The 20333-nt window shown below is 39.5% G+C and overlaps 2 protein-coding genes across 7 annotated transcripts in view; one reads left to right on the top strand and one right to left on the bottom strand.

Moving 5' to 3' along the window:
• Window positions 1-20333, top strand: part of CMSS1 (cms1 ribosomal small subunit homolog) — a 392970-nt gene that overhangs the window by 127820 nt on the left and 244817 nt on the right. The gene's annotated exons all lie outside the window — the stretch shown is intronic.
• FILIP1L (filamin A interacting protein 1 like) overlaps window positions 1-20333 on the bottom strand; it is a 303845-nt gene that overhangs the window by 120378 nt on the left and 163134 nt on the right. For all 6 annotated transcript variants that reach the window (XM_036849941.1, XM_036849939.1, XM_036849942.1 and 3 more), the window contains one exon: window positions 483-735. In XM_036849941.1, coding sequence (XP_036705836.1) covers window positions 483-725 — 243 coding nt within the window. In that variant the 5' untranslated portion in view covers window positions 726-735. The remainder of the gene's footprint in view (window positions 1-482; window positions 736-20333) is intronic.

Here is a 20333-nt window from a genome sequence, read left to right as displayed (position 1 = left end):
GGTAACATGATATGCCTCAATGGACTGGCATTTTCATTTTCAGGGATAGGAAATAAGATTCTCCTATATATGTAGCAGCTGTTTTTAGTTTTTTGTGTAGGTTAATAATGCCAGGGCAAGTCTAGGAGCCAGTTCATGTGAGGTACAAAAGCACCTATTGTTATTTAAACCAGTCCAGAAGTCATCTGCTATTATTGTTACCCATACGTGCCTGTGCACTGAAGCTTATGAGCAGCATGGGCAGAGGATGTGACCTTTCACAATGTGCATGCCAATTGCATGTCATAACAACAGCCCTTTTAGATGTGATTAATTGCTCTTCGTGCTGCCAGAAGAGAATTCTGTGAATGTGTACTTACACTTTGCTTTCATGTATATACAAGTATGAAGCACAAATATCTATTTCTGTGGCAGCCACCACACAAAATTCATAAGCAGCCTTCCCCTTGAAGCATGAGGGGGATAATTCTAACCCAGCTGACCTGCAGTTCTCCCTCCAGAATGCTGAGAAGAAATAATAGGTCGTCTCTTGAGAGGTCTTCTCCTTGGTGGCCATTACCACTGTGTGACTTAGGATATGGAAGGATTGCATCCGACTCACTGGTGGGGTCTTTGTCTTGCTGTCTCTGCTTCATGTCCTCAGGACCTTGGAAACTGTAGTCTTCACTATGTCTTGGAAATTGCTTTTGGGCTGAGCCCTCCGTGTCACTGCTTCTGGAACGCATTCTTTAAGGGCTGGAAAGAAGGAAGACAATTTGTAACTCTTAGTGGAAGTAGAGTTTTAATAAGAGCTCCTATTACTGCTTTGACAAGTCTGCACTCTCGTTATATTTACCACAGCCAAAGACTCGATCTTTCTGAAGTCTACAGCAGAGAAGGGCATTAGCAGATTCATAAATCACAGTCTTATTTACACTTCTGTTTTTAAAATCAACATTTTAAAAAATGTGTTCTGCTTTGATTAAGGCCACTTATGTCCATGGGTAAACAGACTGTGTATTTGAACTTCGTCCACCAAGCATTCCACCTCAGGGACCTGGGTCATACCTCCAACCTAGGCCTAAGTGCTTACATAAGACGTACTTAACATAATTGTAAAATGGTAAATTTGCTAATTGTTCTAACTTTCTTCAGATTCACATTATAGTGTTTCCTTGTGGAAGTTTAAAAAGAGTTTTTAAATTTCTTAGCCTTTGGTGCTTTAAGAGAGAAGCATCAGAATTACAAAATACTTTGGGTTACTTTGTTATGACAGTAAAGTCTAATATTAAAGGAATGAAGGCTTGGTCCCTGGCTGTATCCTTGACATTCTGCTAAAATTCCAGAGCTGACCTCAGATAAGTCAAGGATTTATATTTAGGACCCTTATCTCCAAAATAAGAACACTGGTGCCTATAGTAGTTAACCATTATGAAAACAATATAAAATAAATTAATATTTGAGGGACATATTAGCTCCACATCTGATTGTATAATTATCCAAACTAATATACAATAGCAAGATAATTTTTTCCACCTTTGAGGTTTGTAATGGAAAGAGAAAATATCAAGTGAACTTACAGTCTGCTTCAGTGATGTTGAAGCAGATTGTTAATTTTACGCATTCCTACAAATCATGAAACTTTCATCATTATTTTTGTTTAATATTTATTTATTTTATTTATTTATTTTCTATATTTTTTTGGCTGCGTCAGGTCTTAGTTATGGCATGTGGGGATCTTTCATTGCGGTGCAGGCTCTTCGTTGTGGTGCGGGCTCTTCATTGTGGCACGGGCTTCTCTCTAGTTGTGGCACCCAGGCTCCAGGGCACGTGAGCTCTGTAGTGGCGGCACTCGGGCTTAGTTGCCCCATGGTATGTTGGATCTTAGTTCCCCGACCAGGGTTGGAACCCGTGTCCCCTGAAATGGAAGGTGGATTCTTTACCACTGGACCACCAGGGAAGTCCCTTTCATCATTATCGGTACCTTGCTTTTCATTTGTAATAATATTTCTTTAAAAATCTGGAGGGAATTCCCTGATGGTCCAGCGCTTGGGACCCTGCACTTCTATTGCAGGGGGCATGCATTCGATCCCTGGTCTGGGAACTAGGATCCCACATGCCGCGCACAGCGCGGCCAAAAAAAAAAAATCTGGAAAGGTCAAGCATACAGAAAAGTATGGAAATATAATGAATCACTACATGCTAGCACACAGATTTGTAAAATCCTAATGTACTATATAAATTAGAAAACAGTTTTTTAAGTAATATATTGATATTATAGATATAGTAGAAGCCCCTATGTACCTCTTCCTTAACCCACTCTATACCCGCCCTACCCCAGAAGTAACCATCTTGAATTTGGTATTTATTATTCCCACACATGTTTTATACTTTACTTTATACTTTTAATGCATGTGTATATATTGCTGAGCAATATATAGTATTGCTTTGCAGATTTTCAAATCTAATGTAAATACAGCATATTGAATGTATCATTCTGAAAATGTTTTTTCATCCTATATTTTGGAGTTTCTTTCTTGCTCCATTTTACTTATTTTACATATTTAACTGCTATATAGTATTGCATTATATGAATAGGCCACCATTTACTTATCCATTTTACTGTTGATGGATGTTTAAATAGTTTACTTTTTTTAGTATTAGAAAAAATGCAGCTGTGAACATTCTTGTACATTTTTTTTTTCCTGTGAACATCCATTTCTTCAGGTAGTATTCTTTACAGCATAGGAATGGGATTTTGGCTCTCCTAAATGGAGTACCAATTTATAGCAGAGTGTAAGAGTTCTCATTGCTCTGTATCTTCATCAATGCTTGCTATTAGGGAATTTATAATTTTTACCAATATGGTAAGTGAAATGGTATCTGACTTTTTAATTTGCATTCTATAATTAATGAGAGCAGGCATCCTTTTATGTGTTTAGAGGCCCTTTGAATTTCTTCATAAATTGCTTGTTCATAGTCTTTGCCCATTTTTCTTTTGTATTATTTGTCTTTTTCTTATGAATTTGTAGGAATTCGTTACATACTCTATAAATTACTGTTTTGTTGATTATATGTTTTGATGTTATCTTTTCTGGTCTGTAGCTTACATTTTCACTTTATGTCTTTTGTGGTATAGAAGTTTTATGTTTTAATTTAGTCAAGTTTATCAATTTTTAAGTCAGTTCTTTTCTTTATAATTTGCATTGGAAAGCAGAATTTGAACAGTGGCAGTATAAAAGAATGGCTAAGACCATGGACTCTGGAACCACTCTGCCTGAGTTCAAATCTCTACTCCATTACTTATTGGCTATAAAACTCTGGACAAGTTACTTAATACCTCTGTTGCCTTTCTCATCTGTAAAATGAGGATGATAGTAGTAGTATATTTATAACCTAAAGTTGGTGTGAGGATTAACTGAGTCAACACATGTCAAATGTTTGCAACATACCTCATACAAAATTGTCACTCAAACATTAGCTTTTATTATTAACATTATTATTAACTTTATTTTTATTCCCCCCAATTTTATAGCATTTCTCTATTACCTTTATAGTTAGAAAAAAATTTCAAGAATTGAAGCAAGTTTATTTGATTACCTCTTTCATCTAATGAGTTGTGAGCCGTGAATAAAGGGGGAAAGAAAAGAAGATTGAAAGAATGGCTTTGTGTCTTTCTTGGGTACTCTGTTTAAGAAGTGACTCTTATCACTCCCAGCTTGCTGGCACCACTTGAGAAACCTGAGTGTAGAACAGTTTAGGAACCTTGAGGACTTCACAGCCAACCAGCTAAGCCTCCATTCATCTCTCCACCCACCCTTCAACAAGCATTTATTGAAGACCCACTGTGTGTCGTGCACTAAATTGGTTATTTATGGTGTGACTTCCTTACTTCCCTTAATACAAGTGATACATTTTCAAATGTAAGGTTTATGGAAATAGTTCGTAAATCTGGGATCATGAAAAGTGCACTGAACTAGACAGAAGTCACGTGAAAAGAATTCTGTCACAAATCAGCTATGGGATTAGTTAAGACACTGACCCTCTCTGAGGACAGTGCCCTGAATTGTGAAGTGAGGGGGGTGAGGAGGTGATCTCTGTGGCCCCCTTTCTCCTAGGATGTATAACGATTCTTGCCACTGTGCCTTTCTTTTAGCATAGATTATCAATAGTATATTTAAAAGACATGGGTTTGTGGGTCTGCATCTTATAGGAAATCCACAGGAATCTAAATGCTACATATGGACTACATATGGACCTGTGACTTTTGATTTTCACCAGAGGAGAGATCACAGTTAAAAGACAATGCTTAAGGAAATAATCCCAGCAATAATTTTCAACTGAGAATTTTCAATAGCCTCATCATAACAATCAGGATGTAAAAGCAGAACTTGAAGGTGTTTATTGCCTTACGTGTTTATTACTTACATATTTTATTTGTCAGTAACAAACCAACTATCAAGTGATACTAGTGGGACACCCTGCCTTGAAGTTACAGTGTCCATCTGGAGAAATTTAAAACTTCACTTTCAAAATTTTAACAAGTCACATAATGTGTTTTCTCTACAACTCATGTTCTTTCTTACTTCCCTCCATCACACATTTATTTACTCTATTAGACGCTGGAGATAGACAGTGATGGTGGTGATGGTGGTGGTAATGATGATGACAGCTAATACTTACTGAGCAGTTACTACATGCCAGGCATTCTTCTAAGCATTTTACATTTATTAACTCATTCAATTCTTATAACAACCCTATGAGGTAGGGAATATTATTATCTCCATCTACAGCAAAGAAATGGAAGCACACATGAAGGTTACACAGCTAATAAGAGGCAGAACTGGGATGTGAATCCAGGCAACCTGGCTCCAGAACCTGTGCTCTTAAAAATCATGTGTCATGCTATTATACTGTACTGCCAAAGACAGATGGCTATAGACACCCTGTCTGAAATGGATACAGACACCATGTGTGAAAAATGCTTATAGCCTTGCTGAAGAGATTACTTATCAATAATTACAGTACAGATGAACAGTGGTCTGCGGCAGTAGTTGTCACTGACTCTCCCCTACGTAGCCAAGGAAGGATTTATTTATTTGAGAAAAGCAAAGACATAGAAGGAGTATATTTTTATGTAGGGATAGAAGGTTGAGGATATATAAGAATTATGACTGTGGAAAACCCCATTATGTGTGTATTTATGTATTTATAAATAATATTCCTATACTAGCATATTAATATATGCTATGTACCTTATGAAAACATATTCAAAAAGGAAAAATATTAATAAAAAAATAAGATATCTAATTATTTTTCTCCCACCCCACTGGATTGTCTTAAACACCTCAGGAAGATCATTGCTCTGGCCTATAGGAGTAATGGAAGGTTGTTAATGTAGACCAGATATGTTTAAAACAGATAAATATTAAATACCACTTTATTTACAGATATGTTCTCACATGAAGGGCAGGGCCATCCATGTCTTCCACCAAATATTAATAGTCTCCATTCATATGTCTCATGGGGTTTCTGACCTGATGCTTCATACCTAATGGCTGTTCAACAGAGTGAATGGTTTGCTCTTTCTATTTTGTGGCCTATCCCACAACTTAGATAACATTGCTAAATAACAGTGGTTCAGAATTGTTTGGGTCACTCTGCATTTTCAGTCATCTTGCAGCTCAGCTGGGTGTGAATGGTCTAAGATGGGCTCACTCCCATATCTGACTGTCAGCTAGTTGGGCTAGATCTCAGCTGGATCATCTCTTCTCTGCTCCCCATGGGCTTTCAACCTCTGGTAGGCTAGACCAGGCTTCCCCTTATGGCGGTCTCAGGTCAGCATCTCAAGAGTGTGAGACTCCAAGGCCTTATTTTTATTGGTGAAAGAACGACACAAGGCTAGCCCAAATTCAGGAAGTGGGGAAATAGATTCGCCTCTTGATGGAAGGAGCTGCAGAGTCACATTGCAGAGGATGGGGAAGAGTTAACTGCAGCCATCTTTGAAAAACTCTAGGTCTGTCACACTTACAGATTCAGACTTCTGTGAAAATCAAATAAAAATCTAGTTTAAAAGAGGGGTAAAATATATTTGGTTCTTTACTTCTTTTAGTTTCCTGGAAGCGTAAGGTTATTTTTATGATTTCTGTGATGCATTCCTGTGCTTTCCTCTTACCCACATATTCATATGTGGAACAATAGCCTACTGATAAGAATCAACTTGTATTCTGCTACTAATCAATAAAGATTCCTCTACCACCATTAATCTTATCCAAGGTATGCCTTCCAGAATTCCAAGATAATGTAAGTTTCTATTCAGCAGGGTAGCTTGCTAAGCATTGCTCAGAAGTAGTGCTCTTTGAGTTTAAGGCAGCCCTGAACTGCTACAGAAAACTGAATGGATCTCTGTATATGTTCTGTCTTCCCTCACCTCATTCTTTTTTTTTTTTAATTGAGTTAAAGTTGATGTACAATATTATATGTTACAGGTGTACAATATAGTGATTCATAATTTTTAAAGGTTATAGTCCATTTATAGTTATTATAAAATATTGGCTATATTCCCTCTCACCTCATTCTTAAAGTGAGTTGAGTGAAATCTGCCAGGAGAGCACAGATCATTTGCCAATGATGATATTTATAAGTGATAAAAAAGGAATGACCTGAAACATTTTTATACCATGTTTATTCTTTTTAAATTGATTAGAGTTTTTCTGAAACCACCAGTCTTCTTTGAGGGCTAGGGAAAATAGCATCAACATTCTTGCTGGCTCTCACATTGGGTTTGTGAACAGACGCATCGTGTGCAGACTTCTGGTCTACTGAGGAGTGTGTGTCTCGTCATGTTTACAATGGTGGAGTTTCCTTGCCCTTCTGCCAACAACCACAAAATGATCAGTAATGAGAAGTAATTAAGTATCGAGTGGAAGAAAACAAAGACATGAATTTCATGATACTCTCATGCTTTGTATTATCAGTGACTTCATTGTTTCTCTTGGCAAATTTTTAATGCATCTGTGCTTGGCCTTTGCATACTGAGGAAAAGAAAAATTTTGGAATGGCAACAGTGGTTTGGGATTTTCAGGTTACAAAGAAAAAAAAACCCAACAGAATGGAAAGTTGCTTTTGCTTATACCAAATAATGATGCCTTACTCTTTTCATAAAGTGTCGGTAGTGACATAATGCCTGATGGTTTTGCAGGGAGAAAACCTGCTTAGTTGTCAAATTTAACACAGCCTAATGCGTTGATTATCTGTGACTCTCAGAGCCATAGAATGGCAGCCTTGAGGACTGTAAGAGAGCGATAGACTTGGAATCAGGAAACATGGCTTCTGATCTCAACTCTGCTTTTAATTAGCAAAGCTCTGGTTGTCACTTGTAAAATGAGGATATTAGTCTAGGTTGGCTCCATGAGGTCATTCAGGATGAAACAAGGACCAGGGGTTCTTTGCCTTGACCTCTACCTTGTTCCTTACTCCCCAGTGGGTCCCCCTGACTGCAGGATTTACGCCTGAGACTAGATGATCTCTGAGGTCCCGGGACTTCCCGCTTTAGAATTCTCTGCTTCTCTGTTGACTTGTTTCTATGGATACAAATACAGTGTAGTTGGCCCTGAGAAGCGGATTCTACTTTATTTTCCTATGTGGTGGCCTCGGTCAGTTTTTCTTTGGCTCAAGCTGGTTAAAATCGTGGTGTATCTTGGTAAGGATGTGTTCATGCAGAAGAAGGACTAGTAGAGAATTTGCAATTATTTACTTAATTTAGTTACAGAAAATGAGCAAATGTCAATTGAGGCCTATTCTACCTACCACCTCCCCCCAATATACATGCCCCTAGCCAGCTCTGTACTATAAAAGTTGAATTTTCTTAATCATTCTTTATTAATCTTTAGATAGCAAAAACTGTTTATTCTATATAATTGAGTGGTAAACATAATTTAGTCTCTGTGTACCTGTTTATTTTCATGTTTGAATGGTGGAAAGAGGATATTTTCCTTGTATAAAAGAACTTCAAAAAGGCCCAGTGAAAGAAACTGGTTTTGGTCTTGATCATTTACTATGATGTTGAGGTAACCAATCAAAACTACTCCAATTTAAAGAAGAAAGTAATAATAATGGTAGCTTACATTAAGTTCAGTACTTACAAATACAAGTCTGTTCTAAATGCTTTCTTTTAATTAACTCATTTAGTCTTCTTAAAAACTGTTGTTGGGGCTTCCCTGGTGGCACAGTGGTTGAGAATCTGCCTGCCAATGCAGGGGACACGGGTTCGATCCCTGGTCTGGGAAGATCCCACATGCCGCGGAGCAACTGGGCCCGTGAGCCACAATTACTGAGCCTGCGCGTCTGGAGCCTGTGCTCTGCAACAAGAGAGGCCGCGATAGTGAGAGGCCCGTGCACTGCGATGAAGAGTGGCCCCCGCTTGCCGCAACTGGAGAAAGCCCTCGCACAGAAACGAAGACCCAACACAGCCATAAATAAATAAAATTTTAAAAAAACAAACAAACAAAAAAAAAACTGTTGTTTATCTCCATTTTGCAAAAGAGGAAACTGAGGCTTGTAGCTGTTAAGTAACTTGCCAAAGGTCGTACGTACTGCTAGAAAGTGGCAGAGCCAAGTCCTAACTTGGGCAGTCTGGTTCCAGAGTCCAGCAAATCACTATGCTGTATCCACCTAGGGTTTTATAAGAAGGCATACATAGTAAAGGAAAAAATCCTGGTTCAACATTAAGTTATTCAACAAACATTTATGAAGTACCTACTATGTCAGTTATCATATTAGCCAATTTGTGCAAGCTTATTTTTGTATCTGGACTAATGTCCCTTTTGTTGATATGGGTACAGTTAATTCTGGCTACCCAGAATTACACAAAAATCTGAATAATATGAAGTCACGGCTCCCTGGCCCTTTCAGCAATTGGTCCATTCAGTAAAGATGTTTTGTTTTCACGCATTATTTATGTGCAGAAACTTAACTGAATGCATTGTTATTCTTAAACTTCAAAAGCCACAAAGTGGCTTTTCTCAGCCACTTTGCTGGCATCTTGGGGGTAGGCAGGAGGTATAGCATAACAGAAAGACTGTGAGATTGTGGGATCAGATGGATCTGGACTTTAATTGCTGCTCCAATATGTTAGCTCTGTGGCCTTGGACAACCTACTCCACCTCTGTGAGCCTTCAAATGTAAAATGGAGATAATGGTACCTGGTAATGGGTTTATTGTTCATGCTCTGTGAGCTTAGGGCCCCTGTTGTTCATGTCTGTCTCCTCAGTGTTCAACAGAGTTGTACCTCATCAGGGATTCATTTGAAAGACTGAATCATGCAATCCTCAACAGAGCTGACTGGCTGTAAGTAGGAGCTGCCTCATGGTAAAAATGATTCATCTGTGAACCACTGGCTAGAAATTCAGAAAAATGGTACTGAGAATCTAATAGAAGTAGCTGGAGTGTACAGAAGTAGCTAATGTGTATGGACCTCTTACTACATACATGCCCAACACTGTTTTAAGTGCTTTGTGTATATTATTTAATCTTAAAGACTTTTAGCCTGTAGTAAAGATTGTAGGAAAGGGCTTGGTAAAGGTAAGCTAAGCGTGGAGACTCTCGTAGGAGACATCAAAGACAGGGAAATTAATATCAAAATCAGGGTAGTGCTGGTACCTACACAGTTCAGTGTGTGTGTGTGTGTGTGTGTGTGTGCGCGTGTGTGCATGCGCGTGCACACATGCATGCACACACATGTGTGTGGAGAGGAGACACTGGATCCCCAAGATTAACTAGAAAATTCTTGTTAATGTCACTGAATTTTGAAAACTTTTATATATACCCTGACTTTTCGCTCTCTCTTACCCCCACCTACCTGAGTACACTCTCACATGCATAAAATGAGGTGAACATCCGCTGCACTCCTCCTTTTTATTTGACAGCACCTTGAACAGTCATTAGTTCTGTTTTTATGAATGTGACATTTTATAAAGTGGTCTCATTTAAACTGGTTTGGTAGGAAATTTGAGGGATGAATTGTTTTGATGGCAAGATGGCTGCATAATGCAGAGTGAGTCTGTGCTAACTGTAGGATGCTCTTCACCAAGGGACAAACTTGGAAGTGATTCAGTGCCTTAAGTTTGAACGTGCTTAACATCCCGCACTTGCTGAATTTAGAGAGCAGGCTGCCGGCTAGCTTTACATTTCCACTTGGATTTCCCCCTCTCTCTGCATGGAACCATAAAGCTATAACTTAGTTCCCTGGAAGGGGAATGGAAAGAGATGTAGTAAGGTTATAGGGTGCTCAGCAGAGCTGGTTGAGCCCTTAATGTTAACTGTCTCATAGTAAATGTGATTCGTCTATGAAAATACTTGCTATAAATAGATGTTAATAGTGCTCAGTTGCAAATCAGCCATGTTGTGCTTGCATGGCCACATTAGGGAAAAAAATCCTGTTGAGTATTTTATTTGGTTTCTCTTAAAATGAAAAAATAAAAAGTTCGTTTCCTTTTATTGCCCTAGTCACCCACATTTGAAGACACTAAATTCAGCCAGCTGCAGTAAAGCTATCTGATGGCTAAAAAAAGACACATTGAAAACCAGATAACCTAATTTAGCAATGGCACCCTCTATCTTTTTCTTCCATTTTCAGTAAAAATCATTGAAACATACCCTTACTGGTGTTTTTACTTGTAGGGAGGGCATGGATAGGGCTTCAGAGAGGGGAACAGAACTTGGGGATCTGTGATTCAGGTCCGTATTCTTAAGAATTCTGAGTCCTGGGGGCTTCCCTGGTGGCTCAGTGGTTAAGAATCCGCCTGCCAATGCAGGGGACACGGGTTCGAGCCCTGGTCCCGGAAGATCCCACATGCCGCGGAGCAGCTGGGCCCGTGAGCCACAATTACTGAGCCTGCGCGTCTGGAGCCTGTCTTCCGCAACAAGAGAGGCCCGCGCAGTGCGATGAAGAGTGGCCCCCACTTGCCACACCTGGAGAAAGCCCTCGCACAGAAACGAAGACCCAACACAGCCATAAATAAATAAATAAATAAACAAAAATTTAAAAGAGATAAGCAAAACATTCTCTCTATAAATTAAAAAAAAAAAAAAAAAAAAAAGAATTCTGAGTCCTGATAGAAAGTCAGGGTTTCTTTCAAATCAAGTATGAGGTTCAGAAGGCAGTGTAGTCATCTCATCTATCCCCCATAGTACCAGGCACTAAGTATTTTCTGTGCCCATCTACTCCATTGTTATACAGCTCTAAGTGTCTGAAAGTGCTTCCTTATGAGCTGAAATCCAGTTCCCAGGATCTTTATTCATTTATCCTTCTTCTGCCTCCAGAGCTAAGTCAAGCAAGACTGCCTCTCTTGTCACACTGTGGTCCTTCAGTGGGAAGGGCTCTATTCTTTTTTCCAGATGTAATACTCAGTTTCTTTAACCACCACTCTTCATACTATGTGGTCTAGTCGCCCTCACCCAACACCCCATCTCATGCACACATTTTGATTATACCCCTTTAGACCTACTCTTCATTAGGCCAGGTGTTTCTTAAAGAAATGCATGGAGTTGGGCGTGATTTCCCAGATATTAAACACAACTAAAGCAGTGAAATGGTAAGAGTATATACTTAAGGAAGAGCTCAGTAAGTCTTCTGATATGGGATCTCAGTTGGAATGTTAAGTATAGATCAAGACATTTGATAGTAGGCATTTAATGAAGACTTATTCCAGTTTCGCTTATCAGGTAAGTGCTTGTAATACCTTTCATGTGTACATTGATTGTTATATCAGTAAATAGGTAATTATTCGCCCTGTTTTTCAAGATGAGGAATTCGAGCTTCAGAAAGCTTAAATAACTTTGACTAATAAACCTTGGACCAGAAATGAAAACTTAGGCGTTCTGACACCCCTTTCTCTCCAGGCTCATGCTAGATTAATCAACACTTGCACTTTTTTTAAGCTTGAATGTGTTCTTTGGTTGCTTGTCCATGAAGTGCTATAGTCAGAGAAGCTGCTAGGCTGTAGATACAGAATAAACAGCCTGCCAATGGGGTCTATTAGTACAGACTTACATCATGGCTTTTCTTAGCTGTGTGTTCTGAAGAAAGGACAAAAAGAAATATAAAAATCTCAGAGTATAAATAGTTGATTTATCTGAGTTTTCCATTACAAATCAGTGGCTCTTTAAAGATTCTTTTCTCATTTAAGGTTGACACAGGGCTGGGAATGTTTTCCAGATCTTTGTGGAATAAAACCGAAGAAGAAAATTATTTTCATATAGTCCAAGTTAGCTTTAAATGCATTTTAAAATGCCACAGTCCTAGCACTAGAACAGAGCTCTTGAAAATCATATGATTCTTTTAACAGTTTTCAAACTACATCACTTTTCATATTTCTTCCAACTCTGCTCTCTGTTTTTTCTTACAAGCACGGTGATATTGAGCCAGTCACTTAACCTTTCTATTCTCTTTGAATTTTTGTCTCTTTGGCTCTTGGAACCAGTTTCCTCCAATCCCCTTATTCTGCAACTGAGGCCTGTTGAAGTTAACTGCTGTGCCCGTGGTCATGCCCAGAGCCAGCACCAGAACCCACATCTCTTGCCTACAGCTCTGTTGCTGTTTCCATAGCAACACTACATGTTCATAGGCCAACCCCTACTTCTTCCAGCCCTAGAAAGATGTGAATCTTAAAAGATAAAAATGCATCTTTAGAGTGGTTAAGAATCCGCCTGCCAATGCAGGGGACATGGGTTCGAGCCCTGGTCCGGGAAGATCCCACATGCCACGGAGCAACTAAACCCGTGCTCCACAACAAGAGAAGCCACCGCAATGAGAAGCCCGCGCACCCCAACGAAGAGTAGCCCCTGCTCGCCGCAACTAGAGAAAGCCCGCATGCAGCAGCGAAGACCCAAGGCAGCCAAAAATAAATTAATTTTTTGAAAAATGCATCTTTCGAGAACCTGAAGTCTCCCACAAATTTTTGTTGGCTTTCTCAACCTCTTCTTCACCCATTAATTGATAAGTCACCCTGAGTGCCTTCAGGCCTCCTCTTGGCTAGACCAACCTAGCATAATAAAGAGCTCAGAGGTGAACAGGAGATTCAGAGATCAAGAGTTACCATCTATAACTTCCAAATGACAGCTTTCCTTTCTCGTCTTTTATCTAAGGACCTGTGACTGGAATAGAGAGATTGTGTGTTACAGAAAAAATGTTGCAACTGGTAAAGTCCCAGGGCAGTACTTGACCTTGCAGCCATTTTGCTTCTCCTTTCCCACATCTTCCCTTATTCAATCTATCTTCCTGTACTGGGGAACGATTCCTTCCTGGCCTCCCAGGTATTTGAGTCTAGTCTGATGCATTTACACTTACTAGGGGAAAAGAAGGAAAGCTCCAGTTATCTGCCTGATAATATGGTTTATGCTTTCTATTCTTTATATCTTTTTTTAAAAAGTTCAGACACATAGAGTTGGTATTATTCTCCTTATTTAACAGATGAAAAAAACTGAGACATTGAGGAATTCACAGTTTAGTGTGGTAGAAATATAGGTTCAAGACTAAATACAAAATACCAATAAATACTATAAATAATGTCCTATGTACAAAGTGTTTTGGGAGCGTTTGAGAGGAAATGTCTAACTGTGCCAAAGGGACTTAGTGAAAGCACCTCAGATGTAAGTTGGGCCATGGAGGTTAAGAGTATCCGGCTCATATGTACAGGTTGAAGGTGGATGAAAAACAGCATGTGGCAAATATCGAGTTGTTCCTTATGGCTGAAGTAAAGGAGAAGACCACCAGCAAAATTTGAACGTGTATGCTATGTATTAGATGATAGTAAAAAGTTATTGTTAATTTTGTCATTGTGTTAATGACATCGTATTTACGTGAGAGAATGTCCTTTCCTTTTTATTTTTCTAGATACATAATGGAGTATCTTAGTGTGAAATGACATGATGTCCTGGGCTTTACTTTTAAATATTTCCGAAAAAATGAAGGCAGAGGGTAGAGGAGAAATAAGTACGGCAAATTATTAAGGGTTGTTGAAAGGTGGGTGAGTACATGGTCTTTGTTATATTCTTTTTAATTTCTATATATTTGGAAATATTCATGATAAAAGATTTAAATAGAAAGCACCAGAGACATAGTGTTGGATACATAAACATTTTAAGAAGTTGTTTTCTTTAAAGGGGGGACAAAAGATGCAAAAGGAGTGAGGTAGAGAAAAGAGACAGAAGACACTAACCTTTGGGTGTCCGGCAGAGACAGAAAAGCAGAAAACTGAGCTGTGTCTCAAGAGCCAAGAGAGAGGGGCTTCCCTGGTGACGCAGTGGTTAAGAATCCGCCTGCCGATGCAGGGGACACGGGTTTGAGCCCTGGTCCAGGAAGATCCCACATGCCACAGATCAACTAAGCCTGTGCACCAAAACTACTGAGCCTGCACTCTAGAGCCCGCAAGCCACAACTGCTGAACCCGTGTGCCTAGAGTCCGTGCTCTGCAACAAGAAAAGCCAGCACAATGAGAGACCCGTGCACCACAACGAGGAGTAGCCCCCGCTCGCCGCAACTAGAGAAAGCCCGCATGCAGCGACGAAGACCCAACACAGCCAAAAATAAATAAATTAAATAAATAAATTTATTTAAAAAAAAAAAAAGAGCCAAGAGAGAAAATGATTTCAAGGGGCAGAGAGCTGCTGTAACTTCATTTTAACAACATTGCCGCTGCTCAGAACAGTTTTGGCACTCTACTTTTGGAATTTTTTGTTTTTGGAATATCCCTCAGCCATGGCAAAGTCTGGTTCATTGAAGGTGAATTTGACTTCTGACAACAGGGAAAAGTTCCTTGGAACTAAAGCTAGTGAATCAAGTCAGGATTTGGGTCAGCTAATACTGTTTTTGGTCAAAGAACCAATTGTGACCTTAAAATAACGAGATTGGTTTTTGTATGAGAGAGCATGGTGTATGGCAGGGGAAAGAGCGCAGGCTCTGGAGCTGGCCAGCCAAGTTACAGTCCTATCTCCATCCCTACACGCTGTCCAATTTGGGGCAAGTTACTTCACTTCTTCGGGACTCAGTGTCTTTGCAGGGTTGTTGGGAGGATTTGAGATCATATGTGTAAAATGCTGTGCCCAGTGCCTGACATATGACAGGAACACGTAACTTATCTTGGTGGAGACATAATGATACAATTTTATCTCTTCGTTCATCAAACATACCTTCCCTCTTGGGACATCAAGTGAGATAGGAAAATAAATAATGGATTTTTGCCCGTTAGCATCATGAGGAGAATATATTACTCAGCCTTACATCACTGAAGGCAAGGGGAGTTCTTTCAGTCAGTGCTAAACTTGTATTTTCAGAGTGTGTGTTATTTTGTTCCTTGCCAAGATGGAGATTGGCAAGCTGAAGAAATTGGAATTTGGCCAGGAACCTGGTGCCTGTTATTTAGCAGAGAGGTGATAGGGAACTATGATCCTGCCAGTTTGGAGGGACTTAACATGAAGTGACTGGCTTCTCGGTCTAAACGGGCCATAACTGTTCTAAACAAGAGGACGAAGGCTGCTGGTTCAAAGGGCTAGGCTCACCCAAGCTCTTACTGGTGTGCCTCTTTCACCAACCAGGACTTTAAAAATCTTCTCTAATACCACAGCAACATGAAAGTTACTGTCTGCCTGGCCAGGTACTCTACCAAAACATTTTAAATATACCGCTCCCTTTGATACTGAAAACAATATATCAGGCAAATACTACTACTAACCTATGCTTTATTGGAAAGTTAAATTGAAAGAGGTAAAGTCAGTCTGCCCCAAGCCACAGAACACTATGGCAGAGCGGGAACTCCAGCTGCCTTTAGAACCCACCCAGTCTTCGCAAGCTTATGTTCTACTGCCTGAGTTCTTTCTCGTTCGGAATAATGATCTGTTTAAAGGTGGGAGAGAATGCTCTGCAGCAATCATGGTATAGCTTTGACTACACTGGCAAAATCAAAGAAGGCCAGAGCCCTTTCACCAAAGACCTGCATCATGAAGTAGTGAGAGAAGAGAACATAGAGAACACCAGGGAGTAAGAAAAAATACCTAGGCTTGGTCAAATCTCAGATCAGGGCACAGTGTGAATCAAGTTCATGCTCCTTCACTGTTCTCCATTATTCAGTTCATTCTGGGTGGTAGCAAGGGAGTTATACAGCAGGAGGTCTGCTTAAGTCAGAAAGCATCAAGGAGCATCCAAAAGCATCTAGAAAACCACATGCAGCAGGGTGAACACTTGGCCTAGATAGTGTGGCCCGGGCTAGATCCTATGAGTTTGGGTCAAACCAATTACCAGGGTTCTTCTAACTGGTATCAGGGCTCTCCTTGTGTCCCCTAAGAAGGGTCCACCATGCCCTTTCCCAAGCCCCTAGCCCCATTAATCTTTACGAAGGTGTGCATTTCCAGTGCTTTTTAATTAGGGGAGACCCCTTCCCAGTCCTATTGAATAGATCTGGACACTCCAGAGTACATGGGACTGGGATAGATTGAGCTTGGGGGTTCTACCCACTGTGTGTGGTTCCATATATACCGTTTGTTCGAAAGCACCTATGGCAGCCAAGAGTGCATGTTGACCAAGGAAGGTGGCTTCTGCTAGGAGCTATAAGTAAATAAATGGATGTCAGAGCTTACAATTAAGGGGGGGGTTGGGGGAGAGACAAAGAATCATTACACCCCCTTGAGCATGTTGCTTTGGATATTTTGGTAATGATTGTAAAGCATTTACACACAGACTAAACTAAGCTCTTTGTGTTCGTTGCAAGATGGAAAGCTTGCCAAGTCAATTTCAGCATGCAAAGCCCAGACAATTATTCTTTTGGCATTTAGGGGCCGCCCCTGTTTTTGCTGGGGGGGGTTGGAGGCGGGTAGCCTGTTGACATAGGAAGGCTTTATAAGGAAAAAGAAGGCAACTTTACCCTCTACTTTTTAGAAAAGAAACCCCCTGTCAGGGTTCTCAGTCCCTACCTCCTTTGCTAAACCTCTGTCACAGAGCCAACAGAAGAGGCCCTTGAGCTCAGAAGTGCCATACACACTTCGGGGCCCACAGCGAGTGACTCATTCACGGCTGTTTTCATTTCCTGTACTTAGCACCTCACTGTGAAATTCTGTATTTCTTTTGTGAATGTGTGCATGAAGATGGTTAATAGCTGTATTTCTAGTGATAACTATCGGAAAGATAAAGTTCTTGAGATTATGGCCTTGGTCCCTTATGTAATATATACTTTGTGGTAGTGGTTCTCAACCTGTGAACCTGGAACCCCTAGGAACTTTCATAGTTGTCCTAGGGACCTCCCAGTCATCTTCCAAAAACATTGTGAGAAACTGAGAGTGATGTGTCTCCAGAATGGAGACTGTTGTGATTGATAGCATGCAAGCCATTTAAATGTTTTCTGAATTTGTTGTAGGCTTTTGTGGCTATATCTTTTTTCAGTCCATGGATAGGAAAAGCTACAACTACTATCAGTGGGGAATTAGGAAACTTTTTTGTTACAGAAAAAGAGTTATCCTGGAAAGGATGAGTAAAAAGTGTCTGAACTTCTTTTTTGTAACTAAACAGGAGGCTCCTGTTTTCTCGTTATTGAACCTTTTAGTGCTGTTTCCTGATCTACATGGTTTCATGTCTGGATCAGAACTCCCTGTTTGCGTTTGCAGCTGAGGAGTGGGCTGAAGACATTTGGTCTTTCAAACTGTTGATGTTAAAAACTATAAAGGATGCTTTTTGGTGTTGTTGTTGTTAGTAGTGTCATAAGAGACTCCATGCATCCACCCTACTCTCTTCAGTACAAGTTACCATACGCTGTAATTACTTTCAGGTGAGAAATTATTGCAGTTTAACTTGGTGGTGGCTACATGCTGAAGCCTGGATCCAGAGTACTCTTATTTTTGCCTTTAGTACAGACTGCTTCTTCCAGCATGTTGGCTATAGTTTTTAAAATACAAGTTTGCTGACTGTATAATATAAAACACCAAATTGTGTAGCACGTTCATTGCACAGGCGCTAACAAATGCCTGCCTTCTGCTGTGAGTGTTGTATTGTTTTTCTTCCTTCCTCGTTTTCTGTCAACATTTCCCTTTTCTTAATAAGAAAAAAAAAAGTCCTAATTAAAAAGCAGCATATGTTAAGCGCTGAAAATGGGGAACAATCATAAAGAATAAAAAAATTCATCCTTAATCCAACCATGTTCTTCATCTTTTTGTGTAGTGTCTTCCACACTTTCTTCTCTTCTCTATTATAATGTGCATGTTGTTTGGGGAATGTTATTTGTTGTCATTTTTCCATACCACAGTTGTTAATGGTTGCATAGAATTTCATTATATGAAGGCGCCATTATTAATAACCATTCTCCTATTGCTGGATATTTAGTTTACCATCCTCGTTTGAGTCCTTCCTTTCCTCCTCCCCATCTTACACTTTAGAGGCATGTACCCTGTGGATCCAGAGCTAACAAGAATCCTTGACCACTGTCTGGACTTTTTGAAACTGGCTGGAATCCATGAGAACTGTCTTTGGCTCAGAAAAATATCTGTTTGTGTTTTAAAGTCATGATTTTGGCCTCTGTGGGATTTAATCACAACTCATAATTGTTATTCTATCTCCCCTCTAAATTCTTTCCCCTTTACCAAATTAAAAATATGAAAAATGTTTGAATATTTTTAAGGTAAAAAAATATATAGAAGTCATTAGATACTGTTAGAGTAGACCACTGTACCACCTTTTCAGACCCTGAAAGTTGAGAGTTTGGAAATGAAATAAGAATTGGAATATGTATCCAAGTAATTCATCTTTAACAGTGGAAGGATGTTTACTTTTGCAAATGTTTTCTCTCCATGGAAAAGGCTGCTATTTTATTTACAGTTTACTGCATTATGTAGACTTGAATTCAAAAGATGAGAATAAGACTTGGGGCGTATATTTCAAACAAAAGTAGAAGCAAAGCTAATTAGACACTGGTGGTGGTAAGATAAGAAATATTTTTTCCTTTTAAAACAGAAGCATTCTTTTTCTGATTTTTGGAGTGAGTGTGTCCTCATTTTAATACTCCTTTGTTACCAAAAGACAATACTTGTGCATAAAACATGGTTACCAAGCAATGCACCAAAAATTAAATTGTTACATGGCTTAGGACGTGCAGAGAAGGACCAGATTGGTCTAGAAAAGAGTCTCAGAATCGTAAAACATCATTAGAGTGGGAAGAGCTTGGAGATGGGTTTGCCCAGCTCTTCCCCAACAGGCACCGGGGAGAGGGCACCCTAGCTGTACAGCCTCTCTGACAAGCACTCATCCACTCTATGAGCGTTCATTTTTCGTAACTCTGTGGTCTTAAAAAACGTAGCCAGTTCTTTCAAGATGTGTCCAGAATTCTTGTGCCATTTTATTTCCCATGACACTGCTATTAGCTGAACGCCACCTGATAATATAAATTATGAGTAAATTTCAAGGAGTTGGAAGGAAGATTTCCTAAACGTGAAAGCAAGGAAAAGTCTCCCCAGCACTGAGCAAGTGGCCAGAGTGATTTATCATTAAGGGTATAATTAAAGAAAATTTTGCCTTTGTAAGCTTCTGGTTCTAAAAATGCTGAGGCTAGGCCTACAAAGAAACCTTAGGCTGTTTCCCCAAACTCTATTTTGACATATAAGTACTATTCAGTTCATTTGTTTTTAATAAGATAACTTTAAATAAAACCTTCCATAATTGACAACTAGCTTCTTGCTTAAATATTTAAATATGCTTTAGGTTTTTGCCCTTAAGCTTTATCTAAATGCTCAGCTGTACAGCACGGTTCAAGTCTTCATTTGGGGAAGCCAGAAATCCATGACTGTCCATGCTTCCACCTATAATACCACCTTTAATAGGCCACCGCACTCTCTGTGCCCTTAATTAGTTGGAAGAATGAAAAACAAACAATCCAGTAGCAATTGGGCTGCTTCTCAGAGCACTAACTTGGCTACATTTCAAAGTACTTAATGTTTCCCTAAAAGGTACAAAGAACTGCATGGTGCTTATGTTAGCATTTCCTAATCAAAAAGTATAACACTTAAAAGATGGTTAGAGTTGCACAGTAAGACATTTGTAGTGGTTCTTTAAGCCGTTCTATGTCTAAAGCATAATTTTTGCTTTTTAGTTCTTCTGAGTTTTGAGAATCAGAGTAAGACTGATTTCATATGTAGAAATAATTATTTCCTTTGATATTGCTAATCTCTACCTTAAATCCAATCACAGTGATTACCAGTGATGTTCTTAGCAGCCGGGTGTGCAGCATATGGGCACATGTTGAGAAGAGCAGTAGGTGTCAGACTGAGTTTTGTTGTTGCTGTTTTTTAATTTATAAATATTCTCAAATATGTCATTATAT

This window comes from Balaenoptera musculus, chromosome 4 (genome assembly GCF_009873245.2).
Source record: "Balaenoptera musculus isolate JJ_BM4_2016_0621 chromosome 4, mBalMus1.pri.v3, whole genome shotgun sequence".
Lineage (NCBI taxonomy): Eukaryota > Metazoa > Chordata > Mammalia > Artiodactyla > Balaenopteridae > Balaenoptera > Balaenoptera musculus.
The sequence above is the reverse complement of the archived record's forward strand: the minus strand, read 5'-3'. Positions and strand labels throughout refer to the sequence as shown.